At 48.6% G+C, this 26,931-nt stretch overlaps 1 protein-coding gene across 1 annotated transcript in view; it reads left to right on the top strand.

Annotated features, from left to right (window-relative positions):
• LOC134956695 (vitamin D3 hydroxylase-associated protein-like) overlaps positions 1-26,931 on the top strand; it is a 214,873-nt gene that overhangs the window by 52,480 nt on the left and 135,462 nt on the right. Inside the window, exon 2 of the mRNA XM_063938702.1 lies at positions 25,089-25,202. Coding sequence (XP_063794772.1) covers positions 25,089-25,202 — 114 coding nt within the window. The remainder of the gene's footprint in view (positions 1-25,088; positions 25,203-26,931) is intronic.

Here is a 26,931-nt window from a genome sequence, read left to right as displayed (position 1 = left end):
TCCTTGGTCCCCGCTGCACCCTCCGTCTACAGCATCCGAAATCAGCGGCTTCAGCGCACACGCCGCCACGACCGGGTTGTGAGAGAGACGGTCCATTCCTTTCCGCTGCACAGCGTATATGGGCATTGCAGGACATTGAAGCCGAGGACGCTCGGCTCTTACCAGCCCATTTTGGAAAGGTATTGAATATCAATTTCAACTGAGGGACTTTTAATTCATTAGGATCCTACCAACACACCTGGTATTTATCAACTATCTAACAAGTGAATCACGGAACTTTTCACCCTAATAAGCTGAGTTATTACAATATACCACTAATTCACGTCTAGTGATTGTTCTTATATATATTTATATATATTATTCACCGGTTATTTGATAATTAATCTTTTTATATGTTTTATTAATAAACATTGTTATTTTTTACGTTGGCTCTCTGTACATTATGGTTCGTTCCTGATATTCAGCGCAGCCGTTTGTTCTTTTTCTATGCTATCACCACAATACTACACATAGTATTCCGGCAAGCGCAGACTATCAGGAACACAAAATTGTGATTATTTAATTCTATGAAACACGTATTGGTTTTCACTTTTTATTTTGATGATTAGGCGCTCGTTTGTTGCAGTTTTTTGTTTTACTCTTTCGGCGTACACACTTGTGGGAGGGCAACTTAGGTAGAATAAAGCCAGTTTGTGCAAGGGCCTCCAAATTGCCTCTTTTTCCTGCCAGTATAAGTACGGACTGTCTGACGTGCCTACTTGGATGCGGTCACTCATATAATCCTCCACCATTCTTTCAATGGGGAGAGAATCATATGCAGTGACAGTAGACGACATGTCCGTAATCGTTGTCAGGTCCTTCAGTCCGGACCAGATGTCAGCATCAGCAGTCGCTCAGACTGCCCTGCATCACCGCCAGCGGGTGGGCTCGGAATTCTGAGCCTTTTCCTCGCACCCCCAGTTGCGGGAGAATGTGAAGGAGGAGATGTTGACAGGTCGCGTTCCGCTTGACTTGACAATTTTCTCACCAGCAGGTCTTTGAACCCCAGCAGACTTGTGTCTGCCGGAAAGAGAGATCCAAGGTAGGTTTTAAATCTAGGATCGAGCACGGTGGCCAAAATGTAGTGATGTGATTTCAACAGATTGACCACCCGTGAATCCTTGTTAAGCGAATTAAGGGCTCCATCCACAAGTCCCACATGCCTAGCGGAATCGCTCCGTGTTAGCTCCTCCTTCAATGTCTCCAGCTTCTTCTGCAAAAGCCTGATGAGGGGAATGACCTGACTAAGGCTGGCAGTGTCTGAACTGACTTCACGTGTGGCAAGTTCAAAGGGCAGCAGAACCTTGCACAACGTTGAAATCATTCTCCACTGCGCTTGAGACAGGTGCATTCCACCTCCTATATCGTGCTGAATTGTATAGGCTTGAATGGCCTTTTGCTGCTCCTCCAACCTCTGAAGCATATATAGGGTTGAATTCCACCTCGTTACCACTTCTTGCTTCAGATGATGGCAGGGCAGGTTCAGGCGTTTTTGGTGTTGCTCTAGTCTTCTGTACGTGGTGCCTGTACGCCGAAAGTGTCCCGCAATTCTTCTGGCCACCGACAGCATCTCTTGCACGCCCCTGTCGTTTTTAAAAAAATTCTGCACCACCAAATTCAAGGTATGTGCAAAACATGGGACGTGCTGGAATTTGCCCATATTTAATGCACACACAATATTGCTGGCGTTGTCCGATGCCACAAATCCACAGGAGAGTCCAATTGGGGTAAGCCATTCCGCGATGATCTTCCTCAGTTGCCGTAAGAGGTTTTCAGCTGTGTGCGTATTCTGGAAACCGGTGATACAAAGCGTAGCCTGCCTAGGAAAGAGTTGGCGTTTGCGAGATGCTGCTACTGGTGCCGCCGCTGCTGTTCTTGCGGCGGGAGTCCATACATCTACCCAGTGGGCTGTCACAGTCATATAGTCCTGACCCTGCCCTGCTCCACTTGTCCACATGTCCGTGGTTAAGTGGACATTGGGTACAACGGAATTTTTTAGGACATTGGTGAGTCTTTTTCTGACGTCCGTGTACATTCTCGGTATCGCCTGCCTAGAGAAGTGGAACCTAGATGGTATTTGGTAACGGGGGCACACTACCTCAAGAAATTGTCTAGTTCCCTGTGAACTAACGGCGGATACCGGACGCACGTCTAACACCAACATAGTTGTCAAGGCCTCAGTTATCCGCTTTGCAACAGGATGACTGCTGTGATATTTCATCTTCCTCGCAAAGGACTGTTGGACTGTTGGCCTGCAGGACTATTGGCATTCCTGGGGAAGGAGGAAATTGACACTGAGGGAGTTGGTGGGGTGGTTTGCGTGAGCTTGGTTACAAGAGGAAGGGATTTACTGGTCAGTGGACTGCTTCCGCTGTCGCCCAAAGTTTTTGAACTTGTCACTGACTTATTATGAATGCGCTGCAGGTGACGTATAAGGGAGGATGTTCCGAGGTGGTTAACGTCCTTACCCCTACTTATTACAGCTTGACAAAGGCAACACACGGCTTGACAAATGTTGTCCGCATTTCTGTTTAAATACTTCCACACCGAAGAGCTGATTTTTTTGGTATTTTCACCAGGCATGTCAACGGCCATATTCCTCCCACGGACAACAGGTGTCTCCCCGGGTGCCTGACTTAAACAAACCACCTCACCATCAGAATCCTCCTTGTCAATTTCCTCCCCAGCGCCAGCAACACCCATATCCTCCTCATCCTGGTGTACTTCAACACTGACATCTTCAATCTGACTATCAGGAACTGGACTGCGGGTGCTCCTTCCAGCACTTGCAGGGGGCGTGCAAATGGTGGAAGGCGCATGCTCTTCACGTCCAGTGTTGGGAAGGTCAGGCATCGCAACCGACACAATTGGACTCTCCTTGTGGATTTGTGATTTCGAAGAACGCACAGTTCTTTGCGGTGCTTTTGCCAGCTTGAGTCTTTTCATTTTTCTAGCGAGAGGCTGAGTGCTTCCATCCTCATGTGAAGCTGAACCACTAGCCATGAACATAGGCCAGGGCCTCAGCCGTTCCTTGCCACTCCGTGTGGTAAATGGCATATTGGCAAGTTTACGCTTCTCCTCCGACAATTTTATTTTAGATTTGTGAGTCCTTTTTTTACTGATATTTGGTGTTTTGGATTTTACATGCTCTGTACTATGACATTGGGCATCGGCCTTGGCAGACGACGTTGCTGGCATTTCATCGTCTCGGCCATGACTAGTGGCAGCAGCTTCAGCACGAGGTGGAAGTCGATCTTGATCTTTCCCTAATTTTGGAACCTCAACATTTTTGTTCTCCATATTTTAATAGGCACAACTAAAAGGCACCTCAGGTAAACAATGGAGATGGATGGATACTAGTATACTTATGGATGGACGAGCGACTGCCGACACAGAGGTAGCTACAGCCGTGGACTACCGTACTGTGTCTGCTGCTAATATAGACTGGATGATAATGAGATAAAATTAAAATATATATATATCACACTAGTACTGCAGCCGGACAGGTATATATTATGTAATGACGGACCTGCTGGACACTGTCTGTCAGCACTGCAGACTCCTAAAGTAAGCTACTAGTATCAAGAAGATAGAAAAAAAAAATTAACCACGGGTAGGTGGTATACAATTATGGATGGACGAGCGACTGCCGACACAGAGGTAGCTACAGCCGTGGACTACCGTACTGTGTCTGCTGCTAATATAGACTGGATGATAATGAGATAAAATTAAAATATATATATATATATCACACTAGTACTGCAGCCGGACAGGTATATATTATGTAATGACGGACCTGCTGGACACTGTCTGTCAGCACTGCAGACTCCTAAAGTAAGCTACTAGTATCAAGAAGATAGAAAAAAAAAATTAACCACGGGTAGGTGGTATACAATTATGGATGGACGAGCGACTGCCGACACAGAGGTAGCTACAGCCGTGGACTACCGTACTGTGTCTGCTGCTAATATAGACTGGATGATAATGAGATAAAATTAAAATATATATATATATCACACTAGTACTGCAGCCGGACAGGTATATATTATGTAATGACGGACCTGCTGGACACTGTCTGTCAGACTCAGCACTGCAGACTCCTAAAGTAAGCTACTAGTATCAAGAAGATAGAAAAAAAAAATAAACCACGGGTAGGTGGTATACAATTATGGATGGACGAGCGACTGCCGACACAGAGGTAGCTACAGCCGTGGACTACCGTACTGTGTCTGCTTCTAATATAGACTGGATGATAATGAGATAAAATTAAAATATATATATATATATATATCACACTAGTACTGCAGCCGGACAGGTATATATTATGTAATGACGGACCTGCTGGACACTGTCTGTCAGACTCAGCACTGCAGACTCCTAAAGTAAGCTACTAGTATCAAGTAGATAGAAAAAAAAATAAACCACGGGTAGGTGGTATACAATTATGGATGGACGAGCGACTGCCGACACAGAGGTAGCTACAGCCGTGGACTACCGTACTGTGTCTGCTGCTAATATAGACTGGATGATAATGAAATAAAATTAAAATATATATATATATATCACACTAGTACTGCAGCCGGACAGGTATATATTATGTAATGACGGACCTGCTGGACACTGTCTGCAGAATGCGTTTATAAAAACACCACACGACGAGTGTTTAACTTTTTCAGGCAGACAATCACAATATACTGGTGGTCAGCAGACAATCACAATACTGGTGGTCAGTGGTCACTGGTCAGTCACACTGGCAGTGGCACTCTGGCAGCAAAAGTGTGCACTGTACTTAAAATATGTACTCCTGCTATAACTGCTCCCCAGTCTCCCCCACAATTAAGCTGTGTGAGCAGTGAGCACTCAGCAGTCAGATAATGATATACAGTATATGATGCAGCACACTGGGCTGAGCACAGATATGGTATGTGTGACTGTGTCACACTGTGTATCGTTTTTTTTCAGGCAGAGAACGGATTCATTAAACTGGTGGCACTGGTCACTGCCACTGGTCACACTATCAGCAGCAAGTAGTACTCCTCCTATATTATGCTCCCCATAATTTGTATCTCTCTCTCTCTAGTACTATTAGTCACTCTAAACGGAGAGGACGCCAGCCACGTCCTCTCCCTATCAATCTCAATGCACGTGTGAAAAATGGCGGCGACGCGCGGCTCCTTATATAGAATCCGAGTCTCGCGATAGAATCCGAGCCTCGCGAGAATCCGACAGCGGGATGATGACGTTCGGGCGCGCTCGGGTTAACCGAGCAAGGCATGAGGATCCGAGCCTGCTCGGCCCCGTGTAAAAAAAGATGAAGTTCGGCGGGTTCGGATTCAGAGAAACCGAACCCGCTCATCTCTAGTATCTGCCCCCTGTCCAATCTTCATCGCTGCTAGCAACGCTCCTATAATCACTGGTCAGTACGAATATAGTAATCAAGCGACCGTCCCGTAACCGGTCCCGAGTAAGCCAGGGAAGAGTAAATAACCCGCCGTATGTGCTTCTTCCTACTGCGCTGAGTGGAGCCCTTACCCGTACACCTGCTTGCACCCGAGGATGAGGACCGGGTACCAGAGTCCACTCCACTACCGAGGCTACCCACACTCTCCCTGGACCAGTCCAGATCCTAAGAGGACTCACCATCCTGCGCTGCCATGGCCGCAGATGCTGTTCCGCATTGCCCACGTAGGGACTCTACCCCTCTGTCCATGGCGATTTGCGACCTGTGCTCTGTGGAAACAAAAGAGACATCGTTCCCGGATGCTGGCGCCCCGCTCAGGCCAGAAAACCAGGCCCAGGCAACCAGATAAACGTATTGATGGCAACACCGGGTATACCCCGTCGGCATCAAGGACCCCAATGAGCCCACGCAGTCCACTGCCGAAGGGCCCTAAGACAAGCTAATCCTGGCCTGTGTGCGCCACCTAATCAGCCTATTACTGGCATTACCGCACGCGCCTGAGCCCTGCGTGCTCCCATCCCCAGAAGTGGTCTGGCATCTGTCTCAGTAGCGTCATTAGCGGGGTCCCCGGCACAAACTGCTAAAGGAGCTCGACTACCTTGCGCAGACCTCCTGTCAGCACTACCCTGAGTCCCCTTGAGATGAGTACGGCCTGTTCTGCAAGCCAGGAGTGCATGCGCTTCCCAGCCCGGCCAGGCGCCGCACTTCCCCGGACCCTGCGGCTCGGCAGCCCCCACCGGCAACGGAGCACTCGTCCGAGCACCCCAGCCTGCTGGCCGTCGCCCCGTGCAACTACTGAGCCATCTGCAGCGCCCACCACCGGAGCGGCCGGCGCCGGAGACGCTCCCCGCGGCTGCACACGCGCCGGAGGGCGAGCCCGCCCCCGGACGCCCAAGTCACCTCTGTTCCCCGCACCTCAGGCCTGACTCAGCCTGCCCGGAATTAAACAACAGCTGCCAAACGCGCGAGCAAACCCACGCCGCGTCTGCCGGCACTAACAACAATTATAGGAAAAGAAGGTAAAGGTAAAGAAATAGAAAGTAAGAGAAGCAAGAGAATACGTATGAGAGAGAGAGAGAGAGAGAGAGAGAGAGAGAGAGAGAGAGAGAGAGAGAGAGAGAGAAATGGAGCAGAAAATAGATAGAAAACACAGAGTAAACCAGTTAATAATAATACAGTACAGAATCACACTACTTATCAGTCCAACGATAAAACTGGAAAGAGGCAGAAACTTCTAGGCTGAATTCCTACATCCCTAGCAGCACCACCCCTGACTCTATCACCACCAATCAAATCCATACAGCACATACACAATGTTCCACCCCCAAAAGCCTTAACCCCTGACAAGCCACAGTGATGCTTTGGCTGACATGCTAAAATGCCCAGTCCGGTGAGTTTATGCTGTTCTGGCACACAGGATGCCCTACACAGTCTTTCAGGACACTAATTTACTGTACTGTGGATTAAATCTATTTCAAGCCATCGTAGCAATGGCCAGTGATTCTCAGTGCTCAGGATCCTCCCCATATATATTAATTGCTATAATCTGTAAATATGGGCATGCAGAATAGAGAGATTCTGACAACTAAACCGAGGATATGAAAGTTATACAGAGAACTTATCCATATACACAGGATGCAAAGTACCTGGGAATTGCACCCATCATGCAGAGGAAGACACACTGTACTGCACAGTTGTGCAATTGTTGGACACAAATTTGGTTGCTGTTGCACCTTTGGCTGTAGCAGATCTGAGAATACATGCAAATGGCGCAGGAGCCGTCTTTTTTTAATAAGATAACTATCACCGGCTTTCCAGATCCGCTGCATGCATCCGAAGAAGTGGGAACATCAGTTGTACTATCAGACTTCAGAGTGACCCTAAAGCTGGGTACACACTATGAGTTTCCTGAGACTGGACAAGTGTATACCCTCCGCCGACCGATCCGCGCACCCGATCCTGGATGCCTTTTGGGTCTCCTGGTTTTTAAACCTGCTTAAAAACTAGGAGACCCGACACAGTCCAGGCAACCGACATTGTAGTGTGCAGTCTGCAGAGACCGAAGCTGGTGACCGATCTCCGGACGGCAGCCCAGCACATGATCAGCACAGGGGTGGTGCGGGATCTGGAGCGATCCCAGCACCATCTGCCACTGCTGTGGACGTGGTGCTGGCGGTGGATGGCACGGTGGCAATGCCAGGATGCGGCGGGGGAATGCAAGCGGGGCTGTACCTGTGGATGCGGTGCTGGCAGCGGAGGGCACGTGGTGAGTTGTGGCATGGGCATGGCGGCTGGCCGGCAAGCTGTATCTGTGTAGTTCGTCCCGGTTTCCGTAGCACCATTTTTGAAATTCAAGATGGCCACGGCTAGCCAATCGCGGATCGCCACATCATCGCCCTGCCCCCATGCCCCGCTAATATTAGCCAGCGCGAGGCAGTGACTGTTGGTCTGACAGCGAAGGAGGAGCTTCTGAAGAAAGAAGACTCCAGGGAAGTTCTGGATGGGTGGTGGCCATGCAAAAGAGCTTAAAGACTACCACCCTGCAGCGGCATAATAAAATATTAAATCATTCGTGTCATTTTTTTATTTTATTATTTCTTTTACAAGGGGCCTATAGGTACCAGCGGGCCCTTAATGCCCCGCATGCTGGTACTTGTGGTTCCATAAGTACCAGCATGCAGGGGAGTCTTCCTGTAAAAGACAATATTGTATTATTTAACTATTGGACTATCAATTCAGCACCCACAGCCCAGGGGTGCTGGGGACAGCCCTTTTATTGTGGGGGTCTCCACTTCCCCAGGAACCCCCGGCCTTGGCTGACTAGTTAGGGGGATGAATGCTTTGGCCACAGGACTCCATCAAGTGTGTCCCCTGGCTGTGGTATTACTCCTCTGCTAGTGGAGCCTGGTACTGGTTCTGAAAATACGAGGGACCCCTATTCATTTTGTTCCCCATATTTGCAGACCCAGGGCCAGCTCCAAGAACCCAGTGCTAGTTAATTAAATACAGGTGGCCCCTACATGTTTTGTTCCCCATAGTTTTTAGACCAGGGCTGGCTCAAAGAGCCCGGGGCTGGTTATGCCTTTTGGAGGGGACCCACATTTTTATATTTATTTAGAAAAAAAGAACATTAAAATGCTCTCCCCATTGCCCCTTGACTATTATAAGGAAACACATTCATCATTAATATATCCCCCTTCTCCCACAGCCAAATACATTTTCAGCAGAATTGGTCACAGATTGGTCTGCTGAAAATTGGACAAGTGTGTAGCAAGGATTGGCTGTAAAATCTGCCAGCAGGTCTGCAGAAGGATTGTATAAACAGTCTGATCTGCAGTCTGATCTCCTGGGGATTGGACAAGTGCAGAGGCGTAACTAGGGCAGGGTGAGTGGGGCACGTGCCCTGGGCATCTTGGAAGGCCCAGCAGAGGGGGGCACCGGCGGCGGCCAGGGCATCATGCTCCACTCGCCCCCGTCACGCTGCAGTGTGAGGGGAGGAGAGCGCAGCGTCTCTCCTGCCCCTCAATGTCCTCACTACCGCTGCCAGCAGCGCTGCGTGTGTCTGGTCTCCAGCAGCGTTAGCCAATCAGAGCTTGCGGACCGGCTCCTGATTGGCTGCCAGTCCGCGAGCTCTGATTGGCTAACGAACCGGCGCCAAATAGCCACCGCCAGGGACCTGGATCGTTGAGGGGCAGGAGAGGCGCTGCGCTCTCCTCCCCTCACATAGCAGGGGGAAGGAAGCGGTGAGTGATGGGGGGGGGCTGGGGGGTCTTATATCTGGCACTGTGGGGCATTGTAACTGGCACTGTGGGGCAATGTAACTGGCACTTTGGGGCATGTATCTGGCACTGTGGGGCATGTAACTGGCACTGTGGGGCATGTAACTGGCACTGTGGGGCAATGTAACTGGCACTGTGGGGCATGTATCTGGCTCTTTGGGGCATGTAACTGGCACTGTGGGGCATGTAACTAGCACTGTGGGGCATGCATCTGGCACTGTGGGGCATTGTATCTGGCACTGTGGGGCATGTATCTGGCACTGTGGGGCATGTAACTGGCACTGTGGGGCATGTAACTGGCACTGTGGGGCATGTATCTGGCACTGTGGGGCATGTATGGTACCGTGGGGCATGTAACTGGCACTGTGGGGCATTGTATCGGGCACTGTGGGGCATTGTATCTGGCACTGTGCGGTGCTGTATCTATCACTGTGGATCTGACACTGTGGGGCACTGTGTATCTGGCACTGTGGGGCACTGTGTATCTGGCACTGTGGGGCAATGGTGTATCTGGCACTGTGTAAAAAGGGGACTCTGCAGTCTGCATGCGTACTGTGCAAAAATTGAATGAAGGTGTGCTGAGAGACAACACAAGGGGTAGGTGATAGTGTGCTGAGAGGCGACACAGGGGGTAGGTCATAGTCATGTTGGCACGCCCCATTTTTAGTGGCCACACCTCTTCTGGTGCGTGGCCACACCCCTTCGGCGTGCGTACATACTTCTTTTGGTTGCCATTTTGTTTGTGGGGAGGGGGGGGGCGCCACTCTTCATCTTGCCTAATTCAGACCTGATCGCTGTTGTGCGAAATCACAAAGCGGCCGCTTATCGAACGACTGTGCATGTGTATGGATCATAATCCGCAGGCGTGAGGCCAAACTGCAAAGAAATTCTGTGTCTTTTTTGATCGCTAGGAGTACACAAGGTGATTGACAGGAAGCGAGCGTTTGAGGGTGTTGTAACTGCCCATTTTCTGGGAGTTTCAGGAAAAATGCAGGCGTTCCCAAGCGTTTGAGGAAGGGTATGTTACGTCAGCTCCGGCCGATCAGCCTGTTTGTATCGCATTATAGGAGTAAGTCCTGGGCTACGGACAGACTACACAGACTGGAAAAATCTTTTGATGGTGAGTCAGTTGCAGACAGATTTGCAGCTGACCGATGTTTGCAAAGCTTTTCGCACGGCGTACGCAGACTTGAACGGGGCGGGTTTTCACTCTGTCTGGGCGGCGACTTTCCGATCGCAAACCTCTGCCATTTCACAGAGGAGCGATTAGGTCTGAATTAGGCCTTCCATCTGAACCCAAAGTCTCGTGAATCCCATCGTACAGCCTGAGTAAGGTGATCAGCATAATAGTAAAGTTGAAGACTGGGCACACCCAAACCACCTTCCTTCACTGATTTATAGAGCATTTATGTCTTTATGTTCTGGGACATCTGCCAGCCCATAGAAATGATGAAAGCTTGTGTGCCTTTATTTATGCATTCTGAGATGTTTTGCATTGCTGATGTGGTGTTGTATGTTGATCTTCAATAAACATATTGTTTCTCATACGTCCTAGAGGATGCTGGGGATGCTTCAAGAACCATGGGGTATAGACGGGATCCGCAGGAGACATGGGCACTTTAAGACAGTAAAAGGGGTGTGAACTGGCTCCTCCCTCTATGCCCCTCCTCCAGACTCCAGTTAGATTCTGTGCTCAGAGAGACTGGTCACACACAGGGGAGCTCTACTGAGTTTCTCTGAAAAAGACCTTATGGCCCTCATTCCGAGTTGTTCGCTCGCTAGCTGCTTTTAGCAGCATTGCACGCGCTAAGCCGCCGCCCTCTGGGAGTGTATCTTAGCATAGCAGAATTGTGAACGAAAGATTAGCAGAATTGCGAATAGAAATTTCTTAGCAGTTTCTGAGTAGCCCCAGACTTACTCCTACACTGCGATCAGTTCAGTCAGTTTCGTTCCTGGTTTGACGTCACAAACACACCCAGCGTTCGCCCAGACACTCCCCCGTTTCTCCAGCCACTCCCGCGTTTTTCCCAGAAACGCCAGCGTTTTTTCGCACACTCCCAGAAAACGGCCAGTTTCCGCCCAGAAACACCCACTTCCTGTCAATCACAGTACGATCACCAGAACGATGAAAAAACCTTGTTATGCCATGAGTAAAATACCTAACTTTTGTGTAAAATAACTGAGCGCATGCGCTCTGCAAACCTTGCGCATGCGCAGTAAGCGACTAATCGCAATATAGCGAAAATCGTCAACGAGCGAACAACTCGGAATGACCCCCTATGTTAGGTTTTTTATGTTCAGGGAGCACGCTGGCAACAGGTTCCCTGCATCATGGGACTGAGGGGAGAGAAGTCAGACCTACTTCTGTGAGTTCAAAGGCTCTGCTTCTTAGGCTACTGGACACCATTAGCTCCAGAGGGTCCCATCATTGGTCCGCCTAGCTGCTCGTTCCCGGAGCCGCGCCGTCACCCCCCTTGCAGAGCCAGAAGAAAGAAGCCGGGTGAGTAAAAGTAGAAACGAAGACTTCAGTGACGGCAGAAGACTTCAGCGTTGAGGTACCGTGCAGCGGTCGCGCTGCGCGCCATGCTCACACACACTCAGCGGCACTTGCAGGGTGCAGGGCGCAGGGGGGGCGCCCTGGGCAGCATGAATACTGAAGTCTTAAAACTGGCAAATACATATATTAAAAGTGCCTAGGCACTAAATATAGATCCCCCGCCAGTATAAATATATGGATTTGAGCGGGACTGAAGCGTGCCGGTGAGGGGGGCGTGGCTTAGTCCTCACAGCTCTAATCAGCGCCATTTTCTCTTCACAGAAGCTGCAGAGACGCTGACCTCCACCTGCTGTACAAGTAACAGGGTGCAAAAAAGGGGGGGGGGGCACAGTAGATTTGGTGCTATTATCTTTATTATAAAAGTACTAGCAAGTCTGAGGCATTGTGTGTAAAGTCTCAGTACCGGGTTGGGCGCTGGGTTGTGAGCTGGCAAACTCCTTCTGTGTCTTTCTTACAGACTTTGCTGTGGGTCTGTCCCCTGTAGCCCAGTGTGCTTGTAGGCGTCGGTACGTGTGTGTGTCGACATGTCTGAGGCTGAGTGCTCTTTCCAGGAAGAGGCCGGAGTGGGGACTGAAAAGACTGTGGGAGTGACCGTGTCGGCACCGCCGACTGCTAAGTGGGTAAATATGTTGAGTGTTTTGATTGCAAATGTGGCTCGGTTGACTAAGAGATTAGATAAATCAGAGTCTAAGAACCAGACATGGAGGAAATCCATGGAAGATGCATTGTCACAAGCTCAGACCCCTTCGGGGTCACAGAAACGTGCATTTACCCAGATAGCAAAGACAGATACCGACACGGACTCTGATTCCGGTGTCGATTATAGTGATGTCAGATTAAATCCTAAACTGGCCAAAAGTATTCAGTACACGATTGTGGCGATAAAAGACGTATTACATATCACGGAGGACCCTACTGTTCCTGATACTAGGGTCTGTATGTTTAAAGGAAAGAAACCTGAGGTAACGTTTCCTCCCTCTCATGAACTGAACACTCTTTTTGAACAGGCTTGGGAAAATCCTGACAGGAAGGTACAGGTTCCCAAAAGAATTCCAGTGGCATATCCGTTCCCCTTTGGGGACATGGAAAAGTGGGAGTCAACCTCCTCGGTGAGCAAAGCGCTATCGCGTCTGTCTAAGAAGGTGGTGCTTCCGTCTCCGGACACGGCTGCCTTAAAGGATCCTGCGGATCGTAAGCAGGAAAATACACTAAAATCCATTTATGTCACTACAAGTTCGCTACTCAGGCCTGCCGTTGCTTCGGCATGGGTGAGTAGCGCTATTGAAAAATGGGCAGATAACTTGTCATCTGAGATAGATTCCCTAGACAGGGATAGCGTGCTTTGGACTCTGGGTCATATCAGGGACGCTGCAGCATATTTAAAAGAAGCTGCAAGGGATATTGGCCTTTTGGGATCAAGGGCCAATGCCATGGCTTACTCGGCTAGAAGGGCATTGTGGATTCATCAATGGAATGCTGATGCTGACTCGAAGAAGGCTATGGAGTCTCTACCATTTAACGGTAGTGTCTTCTTTGGTGACGGCCTCACTGACCTGGTATCTACGGCTACCGCGGGTAAGTCGTCATTTTTACCTTATGTTCCTGCACAACAAAAGAAAACGCCCCACTATCAGATGCAGTCCTTTCGGCCCAATAAATTCAAAAAAGGACGAGGGTCCTCCTTCCTTGCTGCGAGAGGTAGAGGACGGGGCAAAGAGGTCACAGGCTGTGGCAAGTTCCCAAGAGCAGAAGTCCTCTCCGGCTTCTACCAAATCCACCACATGACGCTGGGGCTCCTCTGCGGGAGTCCGCACCGGTGGGGGCACGTCTCAAGCTCTTCAGTCAGGTCTGGGTGCGCTCAGACCTAGTTCCTTGGATATTAGAAATAGTAACTCAAGGGTACAAATTAGAGTTTCAGGGTTTTTATTCGAGTCTGTTCGTGGTCCTGAAGCCGGATGGCTCAGTCAGACCGATTCTGAACCTAAAATCCCTAAATTTCTTTATGAAAAGGTTCAAATTCAAAATGGAATCTCTCCGAGCAGTGATCTCCAGTCTGGAGGAGGGGGATTTTATGGTGTCGGTCGACATAAAGGATGCTTACTTATACGTTCCCATATATCCTCCACATCAGGCATACCTGAGGTTTGCGGCTCAGGATTGTCATTACCAATTTCAGACGTTGCCGTTTGGTCTGTCCACGGCACCACAGATTTTCACCAAGGTTATGGCGGAAATGATGGTTCTCCTGTGCAAGAAGGGAATAACAGTTATCCCGTACTTGGACGATCTCCTCATAAAAGCGAGATCCAAGGAGCAATTGCTGAAGAATGTTGCGCTCTCACTGACGATTCTGCAACAACATGGTTGGCTCCTAAACTTGCCAAAATCACAGTTGGTTCCGACGACATGCCTGTCGTTCCTGGGTATGATTCTGGATACAGATTTACAGAGAGTTTTTCTTCCAGTGGAAAAGGCTCTGGAAATACAGAACATGGTAAAACAGATTCTGAAATCAGCAAAAGTGTCAGTTCTTCAATGCGCTCGGCTGCTGGGGAAGATGGTGGCGGCCTACGAAGCAATTCCGTATGGCAGGTTCCATGCCAGGGTCTTTCAGTGGGACCTGATGGACAAGTGGTCCGGGTCTCACCTGGACATGCACCGGAAAATAATCTTATCTTCCAGGACCAGGATCTCCCTTCTGTGGTGGCTGCACAGTTCTCACCTTCTGGAGGGACGCAGGTTCAGGATTCAGGATTGGATCCTGGTGACCACAGATGCAAGTCTCCGAGGCTGGGGAGCAGTCACACAAGGGAGAAACTTTCAGGGAAAATGGTCAAGCCAGGAAGCTTGTCTGCACATAAACATTCTGGAATTAAGGGCCATTTACAACGGCATTCTGCAAGCGGAACATCTTCTTCGCGGTCTGCCAGTCTTGATTCAGCCAGACAACAGAACAGCAGTGGCGTACATAAACCGCCAGGGCGGAACAAAGAGCAGCGCGGCGATGGCTGAGGCCACAAAAGTTCTTCACTGGGCGGAAAAACATGCAAGCGCGCTGTCAGCAGTCTTCATTCCAGGAGTGGACAACTGGGAAGCAGACTTTCTCAGCAGACACGATCTCCATCCAGGAGAGTGGGGTCTTCATCACGAGGTTTTTGCAGAAGTGACAAGTCATTGGGGAATTCCTCAAATAGACATGATGGCATCCCGCCTCAACAAGAAACTTCAGAGATATTGTTCCAGGTCGAGGGACCCTCAAGCAATAGCGGTGGACGCCCTAGTGACACCGTGGGTGTTTCCGTCGGTCTATGTGTTCCCTCCACTTCCACTCATTCCAAAGGTGATAAAGATTATAAGAAGAACAAGGATTCAGGCGGTACTCATTGTTCCAGACTGGTCAAGGAGGGCCTGGTATCAATATATTCAGGAGTTGCTCATAGAAGATCCCTGGCCACTTCCTCTATGGGAGGACCTGTTACAACAAGGTCCGTGCGTGTATCAGGACTTACCGCGGCTGCGTTTGATGGCATGGCTGTTGAACGCCAGATCCTAGCCAGAAAGGGTATTCCCAGTGAAGTCATTCCCACTCTGCTTCAGGCTAGAAAGGAAGTCACGGCAAAGCATTACCACCGTATTTGGAGAAAATATGTGTCTTGGTGTGAATCCAAGAAGGCTCCTACGGAAAAATTTCAGCTGGGGCGTTTGCTCCATTTTTTGCAAGCAGGTGGGGATGCAGGCCTAAAGTTGGGCTCTATTAAAGTACAAATTTCGGCCTTATCTATTTTCTTTCAAAAAGAATTGGCCTCCCTTCCAGAAGTTCAGACCTTTGTGAAAGGTGTGCTACACATCCAACCTCCATTTGTGCCCCCAGTGGCACCGTGGGATCTTAATGTGGTATTGCAGTTCCTGCAATCTCATTGGTTTGAACCTGTACGTAAGGCTGAGTTAAAATTCCTTACTTGGAAAGTAGTCATGTTGTTGGCCTTGGCATCCGCAAGGCGGGTATCTGAATTGGCAGCTTTGTCTCACAAAAGCCCCTATTTAATCTTCCATGCTGATAGAGCGGAGTTGAGAACTCGTCAGCAATTTCTGCCAAAAGTGGTTTCATCATTTCATGTAAACCAGCCAATTGTGGTGCCAGTGGCTACTGACGCCTTGGCGGAGTCAAAGTCTCTCGGAGTCAAAGTCTCTCGATGTGGTCAGAGCTTTGAAGATCTATGTCTCCAGGATGGCGCAGCTTAGGAAAACAGAGGCTCTGTTTGTCCTGTGGGCTCCCAACAAGATTGGGGCTCCTGCTTCTAAGCAGACTATTGCACGCTGGATCTGTAATACGATTCAGCAGGCTCATTCTACGGCAAGATTGCCGTTACCGAAATCGGTAAAAGTCCATTCTACCAGAAAGGGTGGCTCATCCTGGGCGGCTGCCCGAGGGGTCTCGGCATTACAGCTTTGCCGAACTGCTACTTGGTCGGGTTCAAACACCTTTGCAAAGTTTTACAAGTTTGATACCCTGTCTGAGGAGGACCTCTTGTTAGGTCAATCGGTGCTGCAGAGTCATCCGCACTCTCCCGCCCGTTCTAGAGCTTTGGTATAAACCCCATGGTTCTTGAAGCATCCCCAGCATCCTCTAGGACGTATGAGAAAATAGGATTTTAATACCTATCGGTAAATCCTTTTCTCTTAGTCCGTAGAGGATGCTGGGCGCCCGTCCCAGTGCAGGCTGTATCTGCAGTTTGGTTTTGGTTACTCTCGTGTGCAGTTAAGTACAGTTAGTCTGTGGCTGATGTTGGTCATGCTGTTGCATACGTTGTTGTTGAATGCCATGTTATACGGCGTGTTTGAGGTGTGAGCTGGTATGTATCTCAAATTAGTTTTAAAAATTAAATAAATCCTTTTCCTCGAAATGTCCGTCTCCCTGGGCACAGTTCCTATAACTGGAGTCTGGAGGAGGGGCATAGAGGGAGGAGCCAGTTCACACCCCTTTTAAAGTCTTAAAGTGCCCATGTCTCCTGCGGATCCCGTCTACACCCCATGGTTCTTGAAGCATCCGCTGCATCCTCTACGGACTAAGAGAAAAAGATTTACCGGTAGGTATAAAAATCCTATTTTTTAAAAATTTAATGTGAAAGATTTCCTTGCAGAGAGCTGAAGAATCCTGACTGGTAGAGCTAGAAAATCATTTGGAAGTCTGGGAAGAACATTCATCTTCATTGCATTAGATCTGTCCATCTAAAGCCTGGCATACACTATATAATTATCTGCCAGATAATCTGCCAGATCTGGCTGGTTGGTATGAAAATCTATTAATGGATAAGAGCAAATGACAATCAACCATTTGCTTCCAAACAATGGAAACGGAACAAAACCAAGTTGGGTTACCAGGGCAGCCACCAGGGGGGAACTGTGGGGACTGGAGTCCCGGGCCCTTATAGAGAGGGGCACACACCCCTGGCTCCTACAGCTAATATATGGTCAGGCAGTGCTGATGCACAGGGAGAACTTAAAACAAGCCTTCCCTGCGCATCAGCTCTGTGAATCATTCCTGCAGGTCCTCAATGCTCTACATATATGTAACGTCATGATGTGTTACATAACATAAGGGTGGAGCAGTGTGGCAGAATCTTTTTTTGGTAGGGGGGCCCTGTCGATTTTGTTAGTCCCGGACCCCACAATTTCAGATGGCAGCACTGTGGGTTACTAAAGAGAGTAGTTATTGACGTGGATAGTGAAAGAACTATCCCACCGGCCTTGCTCCTCCTCCTGATGTCAGAGGTCCTTTAGCCCACTTCTAGCATCTACCATTAACTAAAGCAGTATATAAAATGGAGGCGCTGTTGCGATCGAGGCGCATAGTATGAGATGAAGTTGAAGATAAGTTCAGGGCTTTCCTGGGCAGGGACTGGGGGTGGGGGGGGGGGTGACTAGTAGTGTGATGTGACTGGGAGGTCACAGGCATATCATTGCAAGCAGCTGTGTTCCCAGACACGCATCAGAAAACTTGAAATCAAAACTAGCCACTTTAAGCGAAAGTGTGAAAATTCTGCAATGGAGAACATTTGCTCCCGATGAGACCTAATGGATTTCATAGGTGTGGAAAAACGGCATGCAATACATGTAAACATACAAATAAAAAATAAATTGATTTTACATCTAATCAAAATGGGGAAGTTTTTCAGATAAAACAATTTATCAACTGTAGGTCAACATATGTTATATACATAATTATTATTATTATATTTTATTTATAAGGCGCCACATGTGTTTCGCAGCGCCGTACAAAGGACAGTACAGGGAGACAAAACATAGCATTACAGTAAATAAATAACAGAAATAGAGTACAGGTAACAGAGCACCACACGTTCTCAAGACATAATACAGCTAAGATGTAAGGATTGATGGAGTGATCATCGTACTACTAGAGGCTGGTGGCCATAGATGGAGATGAGCCTTTACTAGCAGGATAAAGATGGTCATTGAGTAGGGGAGAGCTGCGAGTGAAATGTGTTGAGACAAGGGCTTAGATAACAAGAGGAAAGAGGGCCCTGCTCTGAAGAGCTAACAATCTAGTGGGGAGGGGCGACAGACAGATGACAAGAGGTGCAGTGTGGCTGTGGAAAACAGTACGTTGGTCGTACTACACGTACACTAAATGTAAGATTTATGGAACACTGGAGAAAGATAAATAAAGGTGTAAAAACACACCCTCTTTCCAGCCACACAGCACACTGTCCTAACTCTACACCTAATGACATCAAAATGAAAGGAATTGAACAGGTGAAATGTACCAGTAGGGGGGAGATAGGTTTAGCCAACTGTGTCGAAGGGAAGCATTTTGGATTTTCCGTTTAAATCCAATGTTCCCAGATGGACTCAACGACACAGTAGAACTCAACAATATCTAGTATACAATTTAATATGATTAGAAAGTGGGAGTTGGTAGGTTAAAATAGTCATTAGTAAGATTGATTTCTGATACATGTATGGGCTGTAGAAGGATTATTCTCACACATGTACGCAATATGTGGATCCTATATGGACAGTGGCACATTTCCACTTTGGTTGACACTGGACGTTAGTCCAGGTCACCCAAATTGGAATTTTAGAGGGAAGAGACTAATAAGGAAAATAAGAAGATTCTATATAGGCTCTCAAAGATGTCTTCGTTATAGGTTGTATGTAAAAATAGTTAGCTAAAATAGGTAGAAAATAGTCTCCATTTTTTTGGTAGGATATATATGTATGCATATATACCTTTTGCCTGGGGGGAGGCAAAAAGGAAAAATATTTCAGATGGTAATCATATAGAAGGTTATTCAAATAAAATAAATTATATACATTGCGGAAGAGATAAATAAATATATATCTATAAGAACAATAAGGATTTGGGTTTGTTCTTCTCTATGAATAAAGATGTGTTTCAAGATGACTAACATGAGGGATATTGTATTTACGTTTATCTATAAAATGCTATTACAATCAAGGGTATATATATATATATATATATATACTAGGTGATTCATCGCGCCCTACGGGCGCTCTTCACACCGTCGCAAGGGGCTACGCCCCCTTAAGCATAGCACGGGCTTTGGGCGGGCAATATGTTGAATATATGGAGTATTACCTCCAAAACTAATTTTATCATTAGTTACATATTGTTGAGACAAAGGGCTTGCGACTGTGTGAACAGCATAGGCAGGGCATGATGAATAACTTAGTAGGTTCTGTGGCTGGGGGAGTGGCGGGTGGGGGAGGGGTGGTTGCATGGGTGCTTTGGGTGGTGGAGGGGCGGGTGGGGGGGAGGGGGACTGGAGATGGAGGAGGGTGTCTGTAGATGGTGTGGGTGAAGGGAAGGCGAAGATGTTGTGGATGGGGGAGTGTGGGGTGCAGGATCGAGCCAGATGGGGGAGGGTGTCCTGGGGTGCGGCGAGTGGGGGAGAGAGTCCTGAGCAACCGTGGTGGTGGTGGTGTAGCGGTGGTGCTGTGGGTGGTGTAGGAGTGGTTGAGGGGGTGCGATGGGTGGGTAAGGGCCGGGTGCGGGAGTTGCATGCTTGGGGGAAGGGCGGATGCGGGGGTGCGGCGGTGGGGGAGGGGGTATGGAGCCATCGTGGGTGGGGGAGGGTGCGGTGTTGCTGCGGTTGGTGGAGGTGTGGGATTGCGTGAGGTGCATCCAGCTGGGGCCCGGCAGAGTTGACAGTATAGTGGACATAGGCACAGTATAGGTGACAGGCGGTTGGTGGAGGGGTGGGTGCGGGGGTGCCGGCGGTGAGGTAGGGGGTCCGGAGCTGGTGCGAGATAGGTGGGTGCGGGGATGGCGGTGGAGATATAATATATAAATGTCTACATACTATTGAGTAATTTTACATTGTACCACAGACAGTACTGGGCTACATACACACACATGCAGCTGCAGACACGCTCTTTACGCCGTCGTAAGGGGGTAAAGCCCCCTTAACCTCTGCACGCCTTTGCGGGGTCAATATTTGTACTATATGGAGTATTACCTGCGTTCCTAGCTTTGTCAGTGGTTAAAAATTGGACGATGAAAGGGCGTCCAATGGTGAAGGGGGCGTAGCTCCTTGCGATGGGGTGAACAGCGCCTGCTGGAGACGATGTACAGAATGTAGCGGGTGCGTGGGGGACCGCGGATGGGGGAGGGTGACAGTAGATGCTGCACGTGGAGGGGGGTGGAAGCGGGGGGGTGCACGGATGGGGGAGGGGGCGGGTGGTTATGCAGGTGGGGGAGGTGCGGGGGAGTGGGGGCCGCGGATGTGGGAGGGGGTCTGTAGGGGCTGCGAGTGGTGGAGGGGAGGGGGTGCTGGGGGTGGGGTAGGTGTAGGGCTGTTGCGGAGGGGGGAGGTGTTCTGAAGGTGCTGCGGGAGGGGAAGGGGCAGGTTGCGGGGGTGATGCAGGTAGAAGGTCCAGAGGTGATGTGGGGAAGGAGGGGAGTGCTGCGGGTGGTGGAGGGGCAGGTGTGGTGGGTGGTGGAGGGGGTCTGGAGGTGCTGCGGGTGGTGGAGGGGCAGGTGCTGGGGTGCTGCGGGTGGGATAGGGGCAGTTGCAGGGGGTGCAGCGTATGGGGTCAGGGGGCGCTGCGGGTGATGAGGGTGCAGGGATGCCACAGGTGGGGGAGTGGGGGTCCTGGGAGTGGGGTTCGGAGGTGCCGTGGGTTGGGGAGGAGCATGGGTGGTGCAGGTGGAGGAGGGCCAGGTGCAGGGGTTACGTGGGTGGGGTAGGGGGTCAGGAGGGGCCACGGGTGGTGGAGGGGCAGTTGCTGTGGATGGGGGACGGTGCGGGTGGGGGAGGTGCGGGTGTGGGAGTGGAGGTGTGGGAGAGGCATATTCGGGGGTGCGGTGGATGGGGGAGGGGGTCCGGAGGCACTGCGGGTGAGGGAGGGTGTACAGGGGCACAGTGACACATGCGCACACACAGTATACAGGGGGGCTGGCAGCCATGCACAGGCACATACCTTCTGTTATACTGCTGCTCCAGCCCCCCCTCCTCCCCAGCACATCGTACATAGTCTGTCTCCAGCCTCCCAATTACCTGGCATCGCGGGCAGGTCGGAAGGCAGGAGGACGCACATGTGCTCAGTTGTGTGTCCAGAGCAGGGAGGGCGGCTTTGGTGGTGACAACGTAGGAGCTGACGCCCGCGGAGACACAGCTGCTGTGAGTGATGGTCGGCGGCCATCAGACACGCAGGCAGCAGCAGTAGGCAGGCCGGGAGAGGGAAGGAGGCGGTCGGCTGTTAGCGGCACCCAGCACGCCGCTGATCAGCCGCTCATGTTGTGCAGCGGTGGGAAACAGATGGGTGGCGGAGGGGGCGGGTCCGCATTGTTGCAGCTGTAACCAATGGCTGTCGAGGGGGGGGGGGCGGTGCCGCGATGGAGGTCAGAGCCTTAACCAATGGCTGGCAAGGGGGGGCGGTGCCGCTACGGAGCCTTAACTTGCTGCTGCTGTGTCTGACTGTCTGTACAATCTAGCGGCCACTCTCTGTTATCTAACCTGCGTAGTGTTATGAGTTATTTCTCACATATCTGTCTCTATATATATATTAGTGCAGAGCTATGGCTTTTAGGGTAGAACTATGCCTTGACTCTGCCCAGCGATGTGACTCCGCCCAGTGTTGTGACTCCGCCCAGCGTTAGCAAATGAGTCACAAAGTCACAGATCTGGGCTATTATATAGGAGATATATAAAAAGTGGTACCTATATATTGAATAGACAAGATGTAGATTCAAAGACTATATATATATATGTGTGAAAATGTATTAACTAGTTAATGAATGAATTTATATAACAGGTGGTACTGCTTTTTTATAATAAATTAGTGTATATATGAGGTGTCTCCATTTTTAAAGGTAGGATAAATCTGATTAAAAGTATATAATGGATACACAATATAAGTAATATAAATAACAACTTGAAAGTGGGTCATATAAATACAGATAAGTCAATATATATGAATCACAAGGTCTAGGTGATGGCTATTATTTGATAATAACTAACGGGAGTTGAAGTCACATACGAGATAGCCATTATCAAAAACGAGGCTTGACACGCAGCGGGTGAGCACGTGCGCGCCCAGTGAAAATTTAAAATAAAAAGCTGCATCGGGACACCGAAATTATTCACTGACTGAGGAAGCCGCCGAGGGTAACAGGAGGCGGAGAAACGCGTATCTGGACACTACTAATAGCTACACGGACCCGTCTTTGTGTATACAAGCCCCAGCAAGCCTGCGTGGAATGGATTGGATCCTCCAGATAAGGCTCGTCAAAAGGAAAATTTAGCTACCAAAGCCGGGAGACACACCGACCAGCAAAAAAATCTTTCCACGGACGGCAAACGGGGTAAAATTGCTCTATTGTTTTAATACCTACATGGCCATGTATAGGAATTAGTACTAAAAGTACAAAGAACTTTTACAGCAATGGAATAGAGGACTTAAATAATTTAATAGTCCATGCGCTGCAAAAGAAATATATTTCTATATTTATAAAATTCCAACTTATTCCAGCTGAGTCAACTAATCAAGTTTGATTGGAAAACAGATTAAAGACAGCGGTTCTGTTACCATATAGCGGAAATCATTTAAAACATGGACATTGTTTTGCTATTATAGAACACATAAGGTTATCTTATTGTGCATAAGTGTATAAGTAATTGGTAGGATTCTGTTGTCAGATTTCTAGTAGAGCAACTAATTCCTTCTGCTCTGCAGAGACGAGTTGGATACAAATAATAAGGTTATTAAAATAACAAATAATTGCAACAGTCTCTGGAGATCAGAAGGAAGAGAGAGACACCCATATGATATATGCAGAGAGGGTTACTGTGGATTTTACTATATTGTGAATTTAAAATTCTTTTTATATAAATATTATTTTTATCTTTATATTAAAAAACTGAAGTAAAAATATAATACATACTTTTTTTCTTCATACATATACATACAGAGTGTCAGCGCTTTTAAAAATCTTTTTTTCTCTGTCCATCTAAAGCCTGGCATACACTATATAATTATCTGCCAGATCTGGCTGGTTGCTATGAAAATCTATTAATAGATACGAGCAAATGACAATCGACCATTTGCTTCCAAACAATGGAAACGGAACAAAACCAAGTTGGGTTACCAGGGCAGCCACCAGGGGGGAACTGTGGGGACTGGAGTCCCGGGCCCTTATAGAGAGGGGGGCACACCCCTGGCTCCTACAGCTAATATATGGACAGGCAGTGCTGATGCACAGGGAGGACTTAAAACAAGCCTTCCCTGCGCATCAGCTCTGTGAATCATTCCTGCAGGTCCTCAATGCTCTACATATATGTAACGTCATGATGTGTTACATAACATAGGGGTGGAGCAGTGTGGCAGAATCTTTTTTTGGTGGGGGGGCCCTGTCGATTTTGTTAGTCCCGGGCCCCACAATTTCAGATGGCAGCACTGTGGGTTACGAAAGGGAGTAGTTATTGACGTGGATAGTGAAAGAACTATCCCACCGGCCTTGCTCCTCCTCCTGATGTCAGAGGTCCTTTAGCCCACTTCTAGCATCTACCATTAACTAAAGCAGTATATAAAATGGAGGCGCTGTTGCGATCGAGGCGCATAGTATGAGATGAAGTTGAAGATAAGTTCAGGGCTTTCCTGGGCAGGGACTAGGGGGGGGGGGACTAGTAGTGTGATGTGACTGGGAGGTTGCATGCAAAAATTGTCCATCTCATGGGCACGTAATGGGTGTGTCACAGGCATATCATTGCAAGCAGCTGTGTTCCCAGACACGCAGCCGCAGCCGTAGGAGACCATGGTCAGATGGAGAAGCTTCATCTGCTATAGGGTGTCAATGGTGCAACCGAAGGTGCAGCTGTGTCCATCTCTGACTGTATGTGTCTCCCCTGCTTTGTGTCAGACAACCAACATTACAGTATACATAAGCTACAGTATATAAAGATGTGTCCCTGCCCATCTATCTGTCTAATCGCAGCATATGTGACTCACACACACTCGCAATCCGTAGGATCGCATGGTCAGTACTCTCTAGTGAAAAGGTCACAGTCGGCCGCGAATAGTAGACTATTTGCGGCATTTTCACACCAGCCACCCATTCATGTGTAAGATGAACATGGGCACATCTGTAGTTATATAGCCTATGGCAGGCGCAGAATATCCAAGTGGCCATGGCTGCTGGTGTCAGTGTTACTGCATCTTTAGCTAGGGTCTCCCTCTGCTCAGTGTCATTCCCCTCATTATGTGTCTCTCCTGTTCTGTGTTATACAACCCACGTTAGTGTCTTCGCCCAAACCACATCATAGTATCTTCCCTGAGGATGGTTGGAAGGTATGCATATACACATGAGCTCAGATATGTCTGTGGGACCCTGGTGATCACTGCTCATCGCTTCTGTAGCTGGAGACTGCAATGCGACAATGTAATATCATGGTACATAGCAACACAGCTACACATATGAGAATAGATGAGTGACTAGTTAGTCCCACCATTACCACAGGCTCAGTCACGCCCCCAGTTTTTAAATCCTGGTATCTTGTGGTCACTTCGTCCAGCACTTGTGTACATTGTGATACCAGAGGACATCTGTGATGCGAAAAGTGCAGGGAGATGCATGGGGCAATTGTAGCTAACAAGCTGGATCCTCCCATGACCCAACACCTAGGGCCTAGGCTGAAGCCTAATGGTTGATCAGGTGATGCCCTTTTACACTTGTCTGTCTCAGTGCTTTGAGCTTTTACAATTCTTCCAGAATCCTGGAGTGGACAGCGGTGATATCCTGAGCCTGACGCTGCTGGAGCTGACAGAGAAGCTGCAGGACGGGTCCCTTTCTCCAGAATGTGTCCTGTACTCCTATGTTGAGAAGGTCAGAGACCAGTCCTCATATGTCTGCCCAACTTATTCCCAATACATCAGAGGGACAAATTATACTTTAAGTCTAATGTGAGAGGTTGGTGGTGTTTAGCGGTGGGTGTGAAGTAGTGGTGGTGGTGGTAGGTGTGGTATGTGTTGTGGTGGTGGGTGTATTGTGTATGTTAGCTAGGGTGTAGTGGAGGCAGTAGATGTGTTTTGTAGGTGGGTGTTATGGTTGGTGAGTTGTGTTGGGATGAGCTTGTTGTATTGGTGGGTGGGTTTGTCGTATTTGTGGGGGTGTTATGCTTGCTGGGGGGATGCGGTCAATTTACCTACAATCAAAATCACGACAGTCAAAATACAGACAACCTATGGTCAAAATCCCAACAAGGTCAAAATACCAACATGGTCAAAATACCGACATTTAAAATACAATGTACAAATACCGTCATTTAAAATGCTGACAGGTCAAAAAGTTGACATGAGTTTTTCATGATTTTTTCATTGAAACCAACATGTTCATACTTTACCATCCCAGTGGACGTGGAGGGGGAATATAACTGTGCCCAAAGCACGGTGACTGCAGCGAGCCATGCGAGGGGACGCGGTACACTTATACGGTGTCCATGTCAGCCTATGTCGACATAGACAGAGAAAAACAATGAAAATGTGTGTCGACTTGTTGACCTGTCAACATTTTAAATGTCGCTATTTTGACTTTTTTTCTGGATTTTGACCTTGTCTGGATTTTGACCGTCGGTCAATTGTTGTCGGTATTTTGCCCGTCGGGATTTTGATTGTAGGTATTTCATACTAAACCCCTTGCTGGGATGTACTGTCCTTTGGTGGGTATTATACTTGGTGGGGTTTGCTGTGTTGTGCTTAGCATTTTGTGCATGGGTGTGTTGTGGTAATGGGTGTATTTTGGTGGTGGCAGGTTGGGTTGTAGTGTGTATGTTGCGGTGGTGAGCGGGTGTGATGCTTAGTGGTGGGTTGGTATTATGCTTTGTAACAGTAAGAGATATATGATTCAGGCCTCCGATAGACATAACATTATTGCCTTTTCTGGCTGCTGCTTCTTTATGCACCGAGTGCTTTCAGAGCAGTAGCATGGCATGACATCATGCGCACTGTGCTACAATAAACAAAGAAAACTTTATTGCACAGCATGGCCAGCTTGCCATGCTGCCTCAAGCAGGTGGTGCTCCTAGGCATTCCTAATGGGAAATTTGCCACTACCTGGTGGAGTGTGTTGAGATAGGTTGGCTGTGATAGTGGTGCTTGTATTTTGGTGGTGGTGGTGGTGTTGGGTGTGTTATATTTCATGGAGTGTATTGTGTTGCGGTGGGTATTATGCCTGGTAAGATGTGTTGTTTTGTTAGGGGTGAAGCAAAGGGTCTGGTGAGGGCACATGCCAAGGGTGCCGAAGGGGGAAGGGACACCAGCAGGGGAGTCAGTATTTCATAGTGGTATACAGGATGCAGTGTATATGTTATTCCTGCACAATACACTGCACAGGCCAGCCTGCATACTATCTGGTGACTCCTCCTGCTCCTTCTTCTCACTCACAGCATCAGGGCTATGTAGCAACAGTCTAATGCAGGAGGTACTGTATCACAGAAATCTTCTGTGTAAGGTTAATTATCACTGCAGATCGCAGTGCCCAGTATTCTCAATAATGCAGACCTTATGTAACAAGTTCCACATAGTGTTGTTTTTCAGAGTTTGGCCCCGAAGGCTGA

This window comes from Pseudophryne corroboree, chromosome 9, assembly GCF_028390025.1.
Source record: "Pseudophryne corroboree isolate aPseCor3 chromosome 9, aPseCor3.hap2, whole genome shotgun sequence".
NCBI classification, from domain to species: Eukaryota; Metazoa; Chordata; class Amphibia; order Anura; family Myobatrachidae; genus Pseudophryne; species Pseudophryne corroboree.
The sequence above is the reverse complement of the archived record's forward strand: the minus strand, read 5'-3'. Positions and strand labels throughout refer to the sequence as shown.